This window comes from Macaca thibetana, chromosome 7, assembly GCF_024542745.1.
Source record: "Macaca thibetana thibetana isolate TM-01 chromosome 7, ASM2454274v1, whole genome shotgun sequence".
Lineage (NCBI taxonomy): Eukaryota > Metazoa > Chordata > Mammalia > Primates > Cercopithecidae > Macaca > Macaca thibetana.
This window is the reverse complement of record NC_065584.1, coordinates 122641815-122659821: the sequence shown is the minus strand read 5'-3', so window position 1 is coordinate 122659821 and position 18007 is coordinate 122641815. Positions and strand designations below refer to the sequence as shown.

Genomic DNA, 18007 nt, shown 5'->3' with positions numbered 1-18007 from the left:
CTAAGGATGTATCTCCTTGTTGGTAGTGAAGATTCACATTTATGTTTAGCTTATTTCATGAAAATAAGAGATAATACTAAAACGCATAGGACACTCACAAGAGTGGGTTTCAAGGCTGAGCTGTGAGAGATTGCAGAAGAATTCAGAATTGAATTGCTGTGGCTAGAGAAGAGATAGCAAATGTTATTACATCATTGCTTTTTCAGATGTCTTCACTGAAGTGCTCCAAATGATATGGCAATGTATTGCAAATCAATCTTTTATAAGTATATAATTATTTCTAAATCTAGTAAACTAACTCAGATTTATGTGAACACTGAATTCTAATCACTGGGACAGTTGTTTTCCCAATATGAAATGTTTTTAATTATTTGTATTAGGAAAAGATGGAAAGCTTTTTAAACACTACATCTTTTCATAAGTATATCCTATGGGCATACGTGTGTGTATGAACACTGCTAATGTCAAAATGCAGAATGTACTTGTTACTGTGACGCAGTCAAAAAGTCTAAAAACCATTGTTTTAGAGCATAGGCTCTGGAATCGTAAGACTTCACCAAGTATGTAAACTTTGCCAAGTCATTTAACTTTCCCGCACCTCAGTTTCCTCGGCTTTATAACTTGTAGTAGTAACAATATAACAAACACTTAAATGGTTGTTATGCAGACTAAATGCATCAAATGATTTTAGGCCAATGCTGTTAGATACGAGCTCATTTAATTATGTACTGAGAGCTACATAAAACCACAAGGTACCAAAGAACAAAAATGGAATCTAAGAAATTTGAGAACAAATATCATTACAAATAATCTACAATAGAAAAAAATGTGAATTTTCAGAAGTGGTAATTGATACTAAGAATTTTATAAAACCACTTGTACTCTTTGACACAGTTATCCCACTCCTGTAAATTTATCTTAAGAAATTAAACAGAAGAAAATATTTACATGCAAAATGATGCTTATTAAAAATGTTATTTGTAATAGCAAAGAGCTAGAAACCTAAAGTGTTCTTTAAAGAGATAACAAGTAGGTAAACTTTTGGTAAAACTGTGAAATATTACAGGTACTAAAATGATTATTTAAAGACTATACATATGCCTAAATCTTTATATTAAGTATATCAGGTGATATACTTAATCAGGTAAATAATATGCGTATGTACACAAGCAAAAATGTGTATGGAACTAGATGCAATTGAAAGCTACGCTGGGTTTTTAGTTGATTTCTTTTGATGTAATTATTGCTCATTGTCTTCCTAAAGGGTTTTAGCTTACTTTCATTCTTTTCCTTATACCACCTGACTAAATCTGAGATAGGTTAAATGCAAAAATTGGATGATCTGATATTAGCCAGTAATTGTAAGTCAAATTATCCTTCTTATATGCTATATGCTAGGGCCTAGTACACAAAACACAGTTCAAACTCAAAAGCAGTAGAGTCTATACAACATCCGATAATTTCTTTTTCTTTTTGGCTCACTTAGAAGCTAAGTTTGCTTGCTCTTCAAGTATCGAGACCAGGAAACACTGCTAAGGAAAACTAAGGTGGCTAGAAGCTAGTCTGTCTCATTCATCTCTCGCCACTTTCTTCTCTTTAAAAATGATAGTACAAAGTTGAAGAATATTCTGATTTATTTTACTTTAGTTTAGTTAGTTAGTTAGTTAGTTATTTTGGAGACAGAGTCTCACTCTGTTGCCCAGACTGGAGTGCAGTGGCACGATCTTGGCTTACTGCAACCTCAGCTTCCCGGGTTCAGGTGTTTCTCATGCCTCAGCCTCCTGAGCAGCTGGGACTACAGGCATGCGCCACCACGCCTGGCTAATTTTTTGTATTTTCAGTAGAGAAAGGGTTTTGCCATGTTGCCCAGGCTGGTCTCCATCTCCTGAGCACAGGCAACCTGCCCACCTCAGCCTCCTAAAGTGCTAGGATTACAGGCATCAGCCACGGTGCCTGGCCCTAATTTGATACATCATTTGGGGCTGTTAGATGTTCTTAACTGTCACTAAGTTAATTAAGTTTCATTTTTGGATCCAATAACCTTCAGCAAAAGAAAAAGTAGGTGCATTCTTCATCATATTTTTAGGTTCCTGATTTATGCTCATTTAAGATTTTGATTCACACATAACTCATTCCTAAACCAAGTTTGTGATTATGTGTCCAAGGCAATTATTTTTGAATTAACAAATTACACAGTTTTTTCAGAATACTAGGACTAAACATCAGGCTAAAGCAAAATGTAAATGTATTTTTGCTTTAGTTGTTAATGACCATAAAACTTAACTAAACATGAGCTTACAGACCATCAGCTGTCCAAATTAAAGTTAACAGACTAAATCAAGAACAATGAATTTCTAGGTGGCAGAACTAGTGCATCCATCTAGTAGGAATCTTAGTTTAATTACAGTTGCAAAAAAATTAAATTCTAAACCTTTAATAATTTAATAATTTCCCTAAGCTGAAAAATCTTCCTCTCCCATTCTCTCCCACAAAAATAGATTTCTGCTTGCCGTACAACAACATTTGAAAAAGTTCCTGGACTGAACTGTAAGAAAGATTTTTTTTTCCATTAAAAATGATGGCAAGACACCAAATCTAGTTAGACTTCCAAACTGTGCTCAGGTATTAAAATTATTTTAATAAGTTCTAGAAATATACTCCTTTTATAACTAAATAGTTGTATTAAAAATTAAACAAAAAACTAGCTAGAGCTAGTTGTTTCTCTTATTAACCTACTCAAGACTGGTTACATCTTCCTCTTCAGTCTTTGCCCAGAACATGGAAGAAAATTTTCACAATATAAATTATTTTTCTGATTTTGGAATGTTTAGATTTTAAGTTTTTCTGAAAAGTTGCTTTCTAACATTTAAAATGAAACACAATTTTTCTAAGCAGGTTAATAATCCTTTTTAAAAAGCAACCCCACCTTCAGGCTAAATGAAAATGAACACTGATTATTTTATAAACAGAGTACTTTCCTTCTCAAGAACTAAAAGTTCTGTTTAATATTCTTTTATCTCTAATCAAAGATGTTCTTGTAGGGAGAGAGGTTACATTCAGAGGTTGTATCCCTCTGAAGCAGGGGCATATTATCCTGGCTTTATAGATGAAAAAGCAAGCACAAAGACAGGTTATGTTATTTGCCAATGTCTTAATGCTACAGTCAGCAGTAACCCCAGGATTATGTTAGTTGTGAACAACAGGTTAACCGTAAAATTTAAATTAGTAAATTTTTATTTGAAAGGACTTCTCTAACCACATTAAGAATGGAGTACCCAAAGGCTACAAAATCCCCTAAATGACAATATAATTTATGTGGATAAAACCCTGCTGATACAGTCAACATCTTGGTTTGCCTCTCATAAAAACGTAAAGTTCTTAACAAGACCTTAATTTGAATAGTTTATTTACATGTCTCTCTTCCCCTCTGCTTCCTAATTCTCAGAATCACTCGTTCCTGATAGGACCATTATTACATGACATCCTATCATTGCTAATACTCTCAAATCTTCCCAGCTAAACCCTTCCCTTTCCTTATCCTCTTCCCCAATACGCTTTTCTTCAACCTCCAACTCCAAAATCCTTACCCCTGTCTCTTTTGATTGCAGAGGGAGGTGGCAACAGTGATACTAGCACTCTAAGTCACTCAGCCCACACTCATTAAATACACTGGCACTGGCTTAGGATTTCTCTCCACCTCATCTCCTGATACCACCCTAAGCTATCCAAACATCCATATTGTTTACTTCTTAAAAAAAAAAAAAAAAGAAATTTAGCAGATCCTGGCCTCTCCAACAACCTTCATCCCTGTTTCTACTTTAATCTTCCCTTACATGTCATCACTCTGGAGCCATTGTTCTATGATCAAAATCTGTGTCTTTCCATTTTCCCCATTTACACTCTACATGCTCTTTAACTTTACCAAAACTTTCAGTTCTTCAAAACAGCTGTCAATTCTATGTGTCAATCTACCAATTCAAGCTAATTTTTTCTTTAAAATCTAGTCTGTCAATAAAGTATATAACATACAGTGTGGTATAAATACTGTGCAATTTGAATCTCAGTTCTACCACTTTACTCTCTTGTGTGGCCATGGCAAATTACTAAACCTTTCATGAGTCTCAGATATCTTCATCTGTAGACTATGGATACTCAGCTCATATGATCTCTACAAGGATTAAACCTAACAGTGTCTGACTACCAGTAAAACAATTTGATAGGCTGTGCTAGGCCTTGCTCCATCAATTACACCATTCCTGAAGTCTTTCTTTCTCTTCCTCTCCACTACTGACATCAGTTAACAAATAACTTCAACTACTAACTTTGCCCTAAATGACTGCATCCACTCTGTGACTTCTCTGCTCCAGCTCTTACTTTCTCTTTAATCTACAGCAAGCTCATCCAACCCACGGCCCATGGGCCGCATGCAGGACGGCTATGAATGCAGCCCAACCCAAATCTGTACACTTTCTTATAACATTGAGTTTTTCTAGCTCATCCGCTACCTTTAGTGTTAGTGAATTTCATGGGTGGCCCAAGACAATTCTTCTTCCAAAGCAGACCAGGGAAGCCAAAAGATTGGACACCCTTAACCTATAGCAAAACCTGATTTCTGTCCCCATCATTACTCCCACAAAGGTCAGTGACATCCTAACAATTAAATCCTTGTCTTAGAAATCACCAATATAATTTTTCTGCGATATCTAACACTTTCTTACTACTCCTTTTTCCCTTGGCTTCTAAAATACTTTCCTCTCAGAGCTCTCCTACCACTTAAGCCACTTCCATCTTTTGGTGTCTCTTCTTTCTTCTGCTCTCCCTTAAAAACACTGCTGTTTCTCATCTGTCATCTTTCCATTATTACTTAATATCCTCCATGGGAAATTTTCCACTGGCCTCAACTACTACGTATGCTGAAGATGTCACTATAACTCTACGCTCTTAACCTTTTTGAGAACTCAACCTATAGTTAAAGCACCTTGTTGGACACTTTCTATCTTGACATCCAGTAAGCGCCCAGACTAAAAAAGATGAAAATTATGGGGTTATTTTCCCATTTAAAAAACCGGGTCCACCTCTATTCCCACTTTCATTTAAAAGCATTATAGCAGCCTAAATTTAAAATGTTCAAGTCATCCCACAACCTTCCTACTCCTTCCTTCACATTCAGTCAAATAATCGTTGGCCATTTTAATTTTTTCTCATATGAATCCCCAATAGTTCCAAATGCTCTTCTCCCAGCTCTGTTTTGTTGCCTTATTACATCTTCCTCATCAACTGAAGTTCATTTTCTTCCGCCTCCAATCAACTGTCCTAACAAGCCCTGCTTTACACAAATTGGATTATCATTCCCTCACTTAAAATACTGATTCCCCACTGCCTACATGATGAAAACTTCACCTGGTGCCTCTCATTAAGTATGCTTACTGACTGAAGACAGTTGTGGTGAAGAGGGAGGGTAGCTCAAAGAACAAATTTTCTTTGAACTCTTGAGTGTTTCATCTATAAAATTAATGGGAACGCTGTTCAAAATTCATCTTATTACTAATCAGTCAGATAAATATTCCTCAACTTTTCAAGAAAAACTGATTTCCAGGGGCTTCTGCCATGCTCATCTTGTGTCTCATATTTTAGGCCTAGCAACCACCCCTTGCCCCACAGTTGGTGATACACAGGTAAGCACAAATCTATACTACTCACAATCTGGTCCCTTAACACTTTCCTTATCCCCTCACAACTCCTCCAAACAACTGTATCCAAAACGGTGTTGCCTTTTCTCCAACTTTGCCTTCTTTCTATGCTTGTCTTCTGCCCCCTCTCTTCCTGGTTGGAATACCCTTCCCCCTTTCCATGCTCTCATTTATGGCTGACTCCTAAAATGCCACTTCTTTTCTGAAGCCTTCCTTTACACACAGTCACCATCCTGCCATCCACTCCCAGGTAGAATCATTTTCTCCTTGAGCCTTGAAGAACTTTATAACCAGAACACCCATCACATTTCAGAAGTATCTATTTCCCTTGTTAGACTGTGATAGCAATTTTAAAGTTTTACTTATCTTTGTATCTCCAAAGTTAAGGCAAAAGTCAAGTGCCTAGTAAGCACTCATTCAAATGCCACTGAACTGAATTTCTTTGGGAAAAAGTTACTAATGGTCCCTGTTCAAATCTATCCTGAAAGTGTAAAAAGTCAATATATATAATCCGGCCGGGCGCGGTGGCTCAAGCCTGTAATCCCAGCACTTTGGGAGGCCGAGATGGGCGGATCACGAGGTCAGGAGATCGAGAGACGATCCCGGCTAACACGGTGAAACCCCGTCTCTACTAAAAAATACAAAAAACTAGTCGGGCGAGGTGGCGGGCGCCTGTAGTCCCAGCTACTCGGGAGGCTGAGGCAGGAGAATGGCGTAAACCCGGGAGGCGGAGCTTGCAGTGAGCTGAGATCCAGCCACTGCACTCCAGCCTGGGTGACAGAGCAAGACTCCGTCTCAAAAAAAAAAAAAAAAAAATATATATATATATATATATATATAATCCAGCAACTAAAATTCTGAAGTATTTAATAATGCTTTTACATATTAAGGGGGGAAACCCCAGAACTCCCCAATTCCAATCTCACAGTATAAAAATAAAACAATAAAACAGTTAAAAAAAAAAAAGTTTAATGACTGTGCTGAGGTTAATAAAACACTCTGAAGTGGTAAAAGTTACAGTAACTTTGAAAAAGTGGCATCAGAAAAGACACAACTCACTAAATGTTATCTAAATTTTTGGTAATCCTGCTACAGGATGCTAATACACAGAAGTCATTTAAAAACACTGTGTATTTGTAAATGTAATTCCTAACCATGTGAACAGCTCAAGTAAAATGTGTTAAATCACATGCAATGGTATCACTAAATACTACCAGGAAAAAGAATTACATTCCACATTCCAAGTTCATAATGGCCTTTATCCAAATTATGACTCCTGTTACATAGATAAAATTTAGACATAAAATTATTAAACTGATATTAGACTAAAATTTAATTCCAATTACTCTTTAATTTACTAAAGGTTATTATTTGCTCTCCAAACACAGAAAGAAATACCTTGCAAGGTAACTCAGAAATTTCAGACACAAGGCAATTTTCACCAGTCAATCCTACATCTGAGTAACAGAAATGATATATTAATTCAGAAATAAAAAAAAAAATCAGTTATGATTTTAGAACTCTTGGACTAAAACCCTAAAGTCGAGTAAATCCCACACCCTTGTTTTAAATCAGAAAAATTAAAAACCTAAAATTCTAGAGAGCAGAAAAATAATTTGTCTCTATATTTATGAACATTGACTTTATTATGGGCAGAGATTAAATGACATTTCTGGCATTTATTAAGATCATATCATTTCTCTCCATTAATCTTCTAATGTGATAAAATGCACTGCTTTCCTCATGTTGATCCATTCTTACATCCTCAAGTTAAACCCCATTTGACTGTGAGGCTTTGTTTTGTTTTAATTCACTGAGTGAGGTTTGAGTTGCTATTTCTTAAAAATCTGCAGCCACTATTTTGCAGTATTTCCTCTCCTCTATTCTATTCTTTTGGAACTGTTAGCTGTATGTTGAAGTTATTCATCTTATCCTCATGTTTCTTACTCTTCCTATTTTATATTTCTATCTTTGGGTTCAGGCTTCTGGGCTTCTGTCCATTGCAGAAGATTTTAACCTTTTCGGTCATGGATGTTTTTGGCAGTCTGGTAAAGCTTATGACCCCTTTCTCAGAACAATATTAGGGGCCTAAAACAACATATATAGTATTACAAAAGAAATTAATTATATTGACATAAGGACCAAAATATTTTTCATTTTGATACAGTAATAATGTGGTTCCTTATTAACACTTTAAAATATATGCTCTAGCAATAGGTTTAATAACTATAATAATTTCAAATTAGTGATGACTATAAATGGTATTTCAAGATAGCTGTAACAGCTAACAGCAATTGTGCTATAAAAAAAAAAATCTGGGCCGGGCGCGGTGGCTCAAGCCTGTAATCCCAGCACTTTGGGAGGCCGAGACGGGCGGATCGCGAGGTCAGGAGATCGAGACCATCTTGGCTAACACGGTGAAACCCCGTCTCTACTAAAAAATACACAAAACTAGCTGGGCGAGGTGGCAGGCGCCTGTAGTCCCAGCTACTTGGGAGGCTGAGGCAGGAGAATGGCCTAAACCCGGGAGACGGAGCGTGCAGTGAGCTGAGATCCGGCCACTGCACTCCAGCCTGGGCGACAGAGCGAGACTCTGTCTCAAAAAAAAAAAAAAAAAAAAAAAAAAAAAAAAAAAAAAAAATCTGTAGTTTCTATTGGTGTTATGGGTTGAACTGTGTCTCCTCCAAAATACATGTTGAAGTCCTAGCCCCATGACCTTCTTAGTTAAGATGAGGTCATACTACAGTAGGGTGGGCTCCTAATCCAATAACTGGTATCATTCAAATGAAGATAGACACACACAGGGAGAACACCGCTATGTGATGATGAAGACATGGAGTTATGCAGCTTCAGGCTCAGGAATGTGAAAGATTCCCAACCACCACCAGAAGCAAGGAGGACAAAAGAAACAATTCCCCTACTGGTTTTAGAGGGAACGTGGCCCTGCCAACTCCTTGATTTTGGACCTTTAGTATTTGTGAGAGGATAAATTTGTTGTTTTTTAAGCCACCCAATTTGTAGTACTTTGTTACAGGGGCCATGAAAACTAAAACTAATACATTTGCTGTCACAAGTATCTCTAATACTGTCATGGCTTGTTAACATTTCCTTTAATTTATGAATGTTAACATATTTCAGTTAGAGATTAGTAAGAATAATGTCACATTTTCCTTCAAGCCCACAAAGACTCTGAATTTTAAGAACCGTTTGTCTATAGCAACATAACGCCTTAGCGTAAAATTCATTATTAATGAACTGTTTTTCATTCTGAGTACCGCAAAAAAACAATCTCACAGATATGTAATAATTTTGGTTCTGGATTCTGAGATACAGCTATGACACAATACTTATCATAAATCTAAACATTAAAGAATAACAAAATTCATTACCTGAGTTAACTTCTTAAACTAATATACTGTTATCCCTTAGTGTTAGATTATTGATTTGTATAAAGGACCTAGTGAAAAGGTTTACTTTTGTAAGTAAAGCATAAAGACTGGTATCTTGTTAGCATATTCCTTGTAGAACTAATCAAGTTGGTGTTTAAGCCCAGTAGCCTTTTGTTTACTTATTCATCCACAGATGGAGGCCATACATTTTTCTCTTTTTTAAAATGAGGGCTGTGCATGGTGGCTCACGCCAGTAATCTCAGCCCTTTGGGAGGCCAAGGCAAGAGGATCACTTGAGCCAAGGAATTTGAGACCAGCCTGGGCAGAACCCCATCACCACAAAAAATTTTAACAATTAGCCAGGTGTAGTGGGGCACCTGTCGTGCTAGCTACTCAAGAGGTGTGGGTGGGAGATCACTTGAGCCCAGCAGTTCAAGGCTGCAGGGAGCTATGATCATACCACTATACTGCGCTCCAGCCTGGACAACACTGCAAGACCCCGCCTCTTTAAAAAATTGATAAATAAAAAACAAAATCGAGTAATACAAAATTTTGTGTCATCAAAGATACATGGCTATTAAGCCCAACATAAGTCTTGAAAGATTATTAATATACCAATTGTTTCCAAATTTTGCATCTTAACTGTTCAAAATGCATGCTTTTACCTCATCATCCTACCACTTCTACTCTTAAGTATTTCGTTTAAGTATGTCAAAAATAACAATATAATAAAATTAAAGTCTAAATCATACACCATCAACAAAGGAAGAGCCCATGTGACGCTTAGTCCAAATTCTTTAATTTGCAAATCAGCAAACTGAGGTCTACAGAGTACATGATTAGAGAATAAATTAAAAATAGCTACAAAAGAAATGCATCTACCAATTTCAAGTCCAGTGTTCTTTAGACTATACCATACTGCATAGAAGATGGTAAGAGTTAAATAAACGATGTACAAATGGCTTTTACATGAGCACTTAAATTCTATTTATAATATTTAAAGACATTCCAGTTACCCCAAAACAGCCTAATACGTTTTTAAATCAATTTTATTTTACCATAAAGCACATTTAAAAAATAAGACTTCATTTTCCACCTTCAAAATTGGCAAAGAAAAATCAGACAACTGTGCAGACATTTCAAAGTGTAAGCACTCTCATATACTAAATACTTATTTTCTAGAGGGCAATTTAGCAGAAAGAATAAAATTAAATATTTGTCTCTCTTTTAACTCCATTCTTAGACTATCTCGAGGGAAAAGTAAGAGATATGGATGAAGACAGAACTCAGGATGGTATGCAATATTGTTCAAAAATAACTAAGATACCCAACAGCAGCGGACTGATTAAAACTAATGTATATCATACACTGAACATAATGTAGCCACTAAAAATTATATTCCAGAATATTTAACCACTTAAGAAAATATCACATTAAGCTACAATTGCACCCACTGTGCAATTCCATTCCACTGAGAATGAACACATATATATAGCTACATAAACTACATAATGCTTTGATAAAGCCAGTGCTTGGCACACAGTAAAAATCTAATAAATGAGTATGTTTCATCACCAACATAAGAAAGGTTTCCATGTATACCAAAATGTTAACATCTGTTATTTAATGGTAGAATTGCAAATAAATTATTATTCACTTTAGAAATCATTTTGTACATTATCTGAAATAAACTACTACTCTTACATGGGGTGAAGCATTTTTTAAATTGGCATGTTTAATGTTGTTCCAGTTCCTACTGAAAGATGGAGAAGAAAAGCAGGCTTGTCTTTACCAATCATTTCCCCAGACTGGGTAAGACTAGTCAAGTTCAAGTTATACAACAGAAAAGGCTAAATTGTTACACTTTCCCCTTAGGCACTTCTCAGTCACCAACAGCTGCAGTATAAAATCAGGGAATCTGCTGCTGTTTACCCTTTCCTGATCAATTTCACTTCTTTATCCCTAGTCAGTTCCTCACCCTTGGCACTAATGTGGAACCATGGAAAGAGAGAGCAATTTAAAGAACTTAAAACTGATAAATAGCTGGAGATACATATTCCTAAACGTTGGGCTTCCTATGCCAAAAAAGACAGAGACACAAATGTCTACCTTCTTGTAGATATAACACGGGTCTTCAGATACACCACATAACTCAGAGGCCCAGCACATCCAAACATCCCAACAGCATTTAGGACAGTTTTAAGCCTGATCTAAGTTATTTCTCAAACTTGCAGAAACAAAACATGTCAAAAATCAGGCCAATTTTGGTCTTTTCTTAAAAAAAAATACGGTAAGCCTTCTTAAACAGGTAATAATTTCTTTTTCCCATACTCTTTTTCAGCCTATTTTTCTAACACAGCTAATGATCTCAAATGTACAAATTCAGAGAAAACAAAAAAAGTGAGGTAATATGGCTCCATTAATTCAACCACATTTGTAGAGCATTTGCCATCAAGCACTGTGCTAGGCATACAAACAAAAGTGGGGGATTACAGAATAGCGGTCATAGAAATAAGTAAATAATCACAATATTATATGAATTTAAAACTAATATACATATGTACAAAGTACAGAGGCAACATAGAGGGAGAGAGTGTTGAAAGAGGGTAAGAGAGAAGGTCTTCTGGGGAAAAATGACGAATTTACAAAAGTTTGTAAGGAGAGGAATTCTAGGTATGGTATCATAATATGTTTAAAATATATAATTCAGGATCATAAACTTTTAAGTGAGAAAGCAGAGGGAAATTAAGTTGAAGCAAGTATGCAGTCATTTAACTGATTTTTACATTGGTCAACTGAATAAGCAAATTTTTATGTTATGTATACATCACATCTATATAAACAAACATTAGATGTATATACACAGCTTTCTAATGCTTTCATTTATTTCTAAAATGTTTTCCAATTTTATATATATATGTGTGTGTATGTGTGTACACACATATGCACATGTAAAATGTATGGGGTGAACATATGTTTATTTACACTTATCATCAAAAATAACTCACCACTGGGTATATTTTTTAATGAGGCACTAAATGATATAACCACAAAAATTTGCTATTTATGGAAAAATGGTTCAAACTCAGATTACAACATAGCACGTTTATCATACATGTTCTAATTCTAATTAACCTAATTCCAAAATCTAATATAATCCCAACTTGCTATTAGAAAACCGAATACTGACATAGCAAGTGTTTCTGGCTAATGTGAGCCTAATAAGCAAAATGCTTATTATTTCAGCTACTTCACTTCTCCAAATGTTTTGGCCAAATTGACAAAAGGACATGTAGTGCTACATACACTCAATACCGAAGGACAAAAACTAAGTATTATATAATATGCCTTTAAATGTTTAAAACTCTATTTAGAAGGCTAATAATGTAAAATATGGTACAGTTGTATCTATCGGAAACATTTGACTGGAGTATTAAACAATCTCTGGGCAAATTACCTACAAAACAAACATTTATGTGGCTATTTCCTCTACTATTTATAACACAAACTGTTTTGCTCTAGAGTACATTTATTTGCCATTTTTGAAAAGTAAGATATTTAAACATAAATGTGAAACCATCTAAGAAATGCTTTACTCTATTCTAATTTATTTCTTCCTTATTTGGTCTGGTATTAAAGCAAATCCTTACACATAACAGATCCCCCACTAATTCTTGATTAAATATATTCTCACAGTCAGCCTAGGAGTTATCCCCTTCTCTATACAGAACTTTAATTTCAAATAATAGAGCATGTACTAGAGGATTTCAGAATGAGGCCTTACTGGATTTTACCACAATGGCTATTTAGAAAGGGTTAATGGTTTCCCAATAAACTGGTTAGTTTCACTTTTCTTGAAGGTTGAAATCAGGTGAAAAAGAAACAAAAGAATGCTAAGAATAGTCCCTACTGTAATTAAATCCCTATGAGCAATAGCTTTAAAAAAGAGAAAAGGGGAAAATAATGTAAGGCCCAAATAAAATCCATGTTACAGGGCAGTTTTAAACTGTGCTAAGGCCTTAATGGCTTCTGCCATGATACATATCTTTCTTCATAATATATGACTATAAATAATAAATTTCCATTTCAAAACATTAGTTCACCCATTAAAGATGAGATACAAATTACCATATTATAAGCTATATTCCAAATAAGATCACTCTGTGGTTTATCTAATGCACAAGCAAACAAAATTGCTGGCTCTAGTAAAACTGATTATCAGAAGAACACATTATTTTCTAATATAATAGAGTTTTTTAAAGTAAAACCCCCAAGATTTTGTTCCCAGGAAGAGTTAACCAAAATATTATGCTAAATATTATTATCGCCCTACCCAAACTTAAAAGTATTACAAAGCTCCTAGGGAATAATTTATTAATAAAGCAGGATAAATCTGTGAAAAAACGATTTTAAAAGTCTGGGTGAGTGAGGTAATTTCCAAGGTGTCCCATTCTAAGTACATTTGGATTTAAAAAAATATATTTAAAGCAACTCTCGCACTGAAGATTACCATTCGGTGTTTCAAATATCGACATCGTGGGGATTAAATCACTGGGAGTATTTTCTCAGTTTATTTTAACAGCAGTAGAATGCACTATCACTACACACACACACAAAAATCTGTGTTCTCAAGTTATTTATGGCAAGTATTTAAAAAACGGCCATTTAGAAAAAATATATTTTACATGTGTGAATTCACATTCCATCATCTGCTTTTTTTATTAGCTGCAACAAGAAGGAAACAAGGAGCTATTAACTGCTTTAAGAAAAAAATTCAACTGGTAAGAAGTGTTTTCCCATCTCTAAAAGAAAACTTAACATTTTTGATCCAAACTATTTGTTTCAAAGATACCAATAAAAGTTACCGTCATTCCGTTCAGCGTTTTTAGCAGCTTTTCTCCTAAATAACCATTATCTGAAATAGACTTCTTGATCTCCCTCAAAGTAGATCTAATCTGCAGAAGGCAGGGAGACACTGTACTGTACTGTGAATGGACAGCCAGGTATTTTATGAATGGAGGCGATCACGTGATCCCAGCACCTCCCCGAACTGATATTTCCCACATAACTGTGTCAACATTCTCAGAACAGGGGTAGTTGTTTGTGTGTGTGTGTGTTTTTAAATTTAACCTAAAATTTCACGTTCTTCTTACCTTCTGAACTCGAAAATCTACACACAGACAAACAAGTCGCGAATTTTTTTTCTTGGGAAATCCTTTCAAGATGTCCAAGGTGATGGATGTTTAATTATTTTTTTTATGAATGAAGAGTGTGCTATGCAAATGAGGGCGATTCACAAAAAGAGAGAGAACATGGCTGCCACTTCTGCTTCTACACTGCACTGACACTGCAGCAGTGTACCTCCTTCTACGACCCGCTCAGCAGAAGCGTGTGTTTTGGGGTGGGGAGGGAGTAAGGGGGGAGGAAATGTTGCTTGGCCTTTCTCTAGCTATTTTACGTTAAACAGGACTCGGCACTAGACTTTAAGTTCTTTCAAAAACGTCTGACTTTAGTAATGCACTGTATTTAAAGGCATGCATCCAAAGGACTAAGTCCTAACTCACTTAACTCTTTCCAACCCTCCAAAGATAAACAAAAGTTGAACCTAATTACAAGAAAACGGATGCTAATATTCCGCTTGGAATTAAATCCCTTCTCAATAGAAAAGTGTTGCCAACCATTATTTCTCCATGCAGCTGTTAACGTTAAAGCAAAACATTTAAAAGACGAAGTATTTCGTTTGGAAAGCAGGGAGAAAGCCCAAATAAGCAAAAACTTAAACCAGAATGCTCTAAAAGTTGATGAAATCACCAACATATTCAGCAATGTAAATTCGGTTAAATCAACGTAAATCACGTGTTTTCACATAGCTGAAAGGTAAAAATTAGCGTTCAAAATTCTCCTCCGTTCCTAATGAAGACACGTTCAATGTTCACAAAGGTAAACTCTAGCTCAACATCTCCCACACTCCAGGTGTCCTTAATCCTATTAAATTCTAAAAATGTTTCCCTAACCCTATTTTTTACAAGAATCTTACAGGTCATAAGTTTAAAAGGGGGAGGGGGGAGAGGGTGAAGGCTTAATCGGTATTTAAGAGTCACTGACTCATCGAATTAAGATTCAAGAGCAGTTTGCTGCAGGAGGTGCTCCCACACATTAGTTTCCAAGTGAAACAGCTATAAAGGAAGCAGGATAGATATTGACGGTAGGGTGACTGATATGTGAGTGAAAATGGACGGGACAGGGCTCTAAAAGGCAAAGGGGTAGTTTCTGCTCCACTTCCATCCACCCACATTATTCCATCTCATGGACGTACAATTGCCATCCTCTCCCAACACTTAATAGCCTTCCCCAAAATAAAGCAACTAAATGTGGGAGGGTGGGGAAGAGTGCTGCCACTAAAAATGGCCAAAGAAATCAGCTATCTCCAGAAGATGCACCGAACTCTCCAGGGTCGCAAGCTTTCCGGCACCCAAGTCTCGGATGGGCCCGGGGGAGAGCCGAGGGCGGATTGGGGGAGGGGGATTAGCAATCGAGATCAATGAGGCGCTTACTCGTTGTCAGAAGTCGCCGTCTCCTCGCTCATCTTTCCCTCACCGTGATCCGATCTGGAGATGGAGGAGCAACAGCAGGCGGGGGAGCAGCAGCAGCACCGAGGGGCAGGAGGCAGCGGCGGCCGGGGGGGCGCGGGGGCAGCGGCACAGGGGCCTCACCATGGTGGATGCCTCACCCAGAACGGTGCCCCCCCAGCCGGGAACCCCGGCCACCCCCACAGGGGGGTGGCGGCAGCAACCTCCGCCGTGGCGACCCCAGCCTCTTCCCCCCGCCTCAGTGCCCAGCCAAGGGATCCGAGGAGGCCCGGTGGAAAGGGAAAAACAGAGGGGCTGCAAAGGCTGACTGGAGAGCAGCTCCTCCAGCCACTGGGGTGGAGCGCAGCGGGGTCCGGCCAGGAAGGAGCCGGCGGGCGGAGAACTCGGGAGCAGAGGCGGCGCTTCCCTCAGGGATGCGGCGAGGAGGAAGCAGAGCTCCGCTCGGTGGGGGCCGGCGGGGGGGTGCCGAGCCCAGGCTCCGGGCAGCGGCGGCGCGGTCCTGCCGGAGCCCACCCCACCATCTCCCGCCTCGCCGCTGGCTGCCCCTCAACCCTCGGCGGCGCCTGGGTCGGTCCTCAGGCGCGGGCAGAGCCGGGCTAGGGGCCCCGCGGCGGCAGATTCCTCCAGACACGCTCCAGCCGGGACTCCTCCTCAGGGGGAAGGAGGGGGCGGCGGGGAGCGTGTGAGGCGAGGGGCAGGCGAGCCGATCGCTCCCACCCGGCCGGAGAAGAGCGGGCGGGCCCGGGTCCGGGGGGCAGGATCCCGAGAAGCGGCGGGAGAGGACAAGAGCGGCCGCAGGTTCCCCACCAGCCGGTGCCCACCAACAGCTCAGCGGGCCAGCTCCTCACGCCCGAGAGAGGGGAGCCGCGAGGGGGGCGGCGGAAGCGCTCACGCCGCCCGCTCCTTCCGCCGCCGCCGCCGCTGCCCGAACCAGGGGCGCCCGCGAGAGAAGGAGGCGAAGTAGTCCCTCGCGACTTCTCCCGGCCGCTCGCTTCCCCCGGAGGCCAGAGCGGGCGCGGGGTGGGGCTGCCGAGCGGGGTGTCCGGGCTGTGAGGGTGTGTGGGTAGGACTAAAAGCCGCGGCCTCCGGGCGAATCACTGCAACTCGAAGTCGTTTGCAGCATAGCAAGTTTCAGGAAAGTAGTTCCCTCCTCCCTTCATTTCCCAAATCGTTGTCGAGCCACTTAGCGGGGAAAGGGGGAGGGAGGCGGAGGGATATCCGCCCTGCACCGTGCTCGGTGTGCGTGCGCGCGCTCCAAACTCTTGGCACGCCGCGAAAGGGGGCGGGGGTGGGAGCTGCGAGGGGAGCTGCTAGGGAGGTTGCATTGTTGTGGCGCTTTACTCCCCGTTACTCTGCTTGGAATATCCGGGTTGCTTGAACGAAGAGGCTAGAAGGACAGTGCGGCTCAGAGGGGAAATCTGGAGGCTACTCTCTTCTGCCGTGTGTTTGTGTATGTTTTCCTCGCAGAGCAAAGAATGGAACTGGCATGAGTTCATCTTTAGTTAGTGGGGGTTAGAAGCAGGGACTGTGCAAAGAGAGCTCCTCCTGCTGTCCCCCTAGTTGCATTGCTGCAGTCCCCTAGCTGCATGCACGACGTGTGTGTGTGAGTGTGAGAGAGAGAGAGAATATGAGAATGTATGTGTGTTTTAACACCTCGCCTCGCTGCCTGGATTCTTACTGCGCAAGGGGTATGCTGTCAGGGCATTCATCTCCGAAAGCCGGAGTGATTGTTAATGGAGAACGACTTCCATTGAAGCCCAGGGTAGGCGTGTTACATGAATCTGGCGCAGCCAGAACGGAGGAAATAACTCCCGCTGCGAGTGAGGTTGCATAACTATAGCGCAGGAGATGCTTCTGTGGCACGAACTGCTCCGAACGGAGGCGGACCGATTGGATAGACAGCTGTCACGAATGCATTGTTAGAGGACAATGTATGCATTCATCTCAAAAGATATTTGCACAGAAACCTACTGGGGTTGCGGGCTGGAGCCTAAGGTCAGCCCAGCCACAGGAGTCAGAGCTTCTGGCTCTGCAAATTCTATTATCTCTTCTCTACTTAGAAAGCCAGCCTATGCATGAACCACCCTAGGGGACTGAATCCCAAGCGCTCCCAAGTTGCTGACGCATCTTCCCAGATATAAGTCTCTTCTCGCCCTGCGTGCAGTGTTTTCCTCTTCCTTCTCGGGTTTGTGCGACCTAAGAATGAAGGTTGCCGCTTGGTGCCACATTGAAGAGAACAATTCCCGAGGGAAAAAAGAAGTTGGGAGAACCTCGCAACAAGGCAGCACTCCTACCATCCCTCTCCAGGAATCGCAGGATTGTTGTTCTGCGAATGAGC

At 39.6% G+C, this 18007-nt stretch overlaps 1 protein-coding gene across 2 annotated transcripts in view; it reads right to left on the bottom strand.

Moving 5' to 3' along the window:
- Positions 1 to 16186, bottom strand: part of SPRED1 (sprouty related EVH1 domain containing 1) — a 102543-nt gene extending 86357 nt beyond the window's left edge. Inside the window, exon 1 of one of the 2 annotated variants that reach the window (XM_050799768.1) lies at positions 15634 to 16186. In XM_050799768.1, coding sequence (XP_050655725.1) covers positions 15634 to 15665 — 32 coding nt within the window. In that variant the 5' untranslated portion in view covers positions 15666 to 16186. Of the gene's footprint in view, positions 1 to 13944; positions 15477 to 15633 lie in introns of those variants that run through there. The other variant, XM_050799769.1, reaches the window with a different exon arrangement.
- Between the last annotated feature and the right edge of the window lie 1821 nt (positions 16187 to 18007).